This window comes from Nicotiana tomentosiformis, chromosome 3 (assembly GCF_000390325.3).
Source record: "Nicotiana tomentosiformis chromosome 3, ASM39032v3, whole genome shotgun sequence".
NCBI lineage: Eukaryota > Viridiplantae > Streptophyta > Magnoliopsida > Solanales > Solanaceae > Nicotiana > Nicotiana tomentosiformis.
The window spans coordinates 8,192,348-8,194,045 of NC_090814.1; the positions used below are offsets into that span (position 1 = coordinate 8,192,348).

The following is a 1,698-nucleotide window of genomic DNA, read 5'->3' on the forward strand; positions in this document are numbered from 1 at the left end:
TTGTTCACTTCTTTAAATATCGACACCGTTTGCATAAAAATCTTGCATACGCGCCGGGGGCTAGGGATAGCTTATTTGGGTGGGAAAAAAGTCACAAACACCAAATACTTAAAGTTAGCTTATAGTATAAAAAAAATAAAATTGGAATTAAGTGGAATTTTCTTTTCCACTATTTCCTTATTAAAGCTTTAAATTTCTCAACATTCAAAAAATTAATCCAATTAGCGCATGATCGATGATTTAGCATTGTCTCTTTATATTACAAAAGTAAGTACATTTAAATGTTGAAAATTATAGTAATAACTTCCTTAAATCATAGAAAAGAACTATGGCCAAATAGGGGATACGAATATGAATATGAAAAACAAAAGTTGTCCATATATGATTGGGAAAAGAAAAGTTTCCTTAAGTTCTTACTTTGGGTAGAAGAAATAATTAACCAACTTAAGCCCTACTTAATTATTGCCTAAGTAATAATTTCCTAAACGGAGGTAGATATCTATAAATTCACTGGACTACTCTCAACCCTCCTTCGCTCTCTGCTTCTTTCATAGTACTATTCTTGTTCTTTCTAGTTCTGTTTCATTGTCATTCAAAGGTTGCTTCTTGTTGAGATATTCATTGTTATTCATGGGGCACTTAGAGCTAGAAGAGGGTTTCCGTTTCCGCCCAAAAGATTCAGAAGGACTTACGTTCTTGTTGAGATTCGTTGTTGGACAAGAGATGTATGATGCTGGATTTATTACCACTAACGTTGATGTCTATGGCAAACAAGAACCCTGGGAAATATATGAACATGGAGTACCCTGTGGTGATGATGAGGACAGCAGTAGTTATCCCCACTTTATCACAAAGCTGAAGAAGAAAAGCAACGCGAGGTATCATCGTGCTGTAGGAAACAAGGGAAGTTGGAAACAGGACGCCAAGGGCAAACCAATGGTTAATATTGGATCCAAGACAAATTTGTCTTACAAGAATAAAGAGTTTTACCCTGAAGATCAGAAAGATGGACATTGGCTCATGAAGGAGTACGAGCTTTCTAAGGTTATTCTTCACAAGTTCGACCAAGACTGTAGAGATTATGTTCTCTGTGCCATCAAGAAGCTGAAGCACGTTAACAGTTCATCCGAAACTTCCACAATCACGACGTTGAATAATGTTTCCGATGGAACTGATGAGGTAACGAGTTCTGTTGATGGCTTGTTGGCTACTAACAATTGCAAGAATTATTATAATATGTGCAAGAATTTGGAACACTCTGAAATGATGGCTTTTCAAGAATCAATGGTGATGAATAATAGTGTTGTTGAACCATTACAAGTAGTGGTTGTTGGCCCAAGTGAAGGTTTGTTTTGAAGATTGACAAAGGAAGCTCAGGCATGAACCAGGTCCATCCCTTGTGTGCATAGACACGGGCATATTCGAGCATGTGGGATGCACGTGAAGGAGATTAGCTTAACTTGGTATAATTGATATCTCCTGATTGAAAAGGTTGCATAATTGATAAGGAGAAGGACTCCTTAATCAAAGAGAACACTATCCAAGATAAGGGAGGAGTTAGAAGTTGAGATCAATTAGAACTCTTCCACCAAGGAAGAGTAGTATTAGAACTCTAGTTATTTCTTCATCTACTAACTCTATATATTGCAGGATGTTCTCATTCTACAGATATGCACAAAAGCGGAAGTTAAACGTGAA

The 1,698-nt window shown here is 36.7% G+C and overlaps 1 protein-coding gene across 1 annotated transcript; it reads left to right on the forward strand.

The window, feature by feature from the left end:
- The first annotated feature begins 630 nt into the window (after window positions 1-630).
- Window positions 631-1,356, forward strand: LOC138907320 (NAC domain containing protein 52-like). The gene has a single exon (XM_070197916.1). The coding sequence runs from the start codon at window positions 631-633 to the stop codon at window positions 1,354-1,356; it is 726 nt and encodes a 241-aa protein (XP_070054017.1).
- The last annotated feature ends 342 nt before the right edge of the window (window positions 1,357-1,698 follow it).

Excerpts from the sequence above, each read along its gene's own strand:
- LOC138907320 (XM_070197916.1), top strand. The coding sequence starts at position 631 with ATGGGGCACTTAGAGCTAGAAGAGGGTTTCCGTTTCCGCCCAAAAGAT.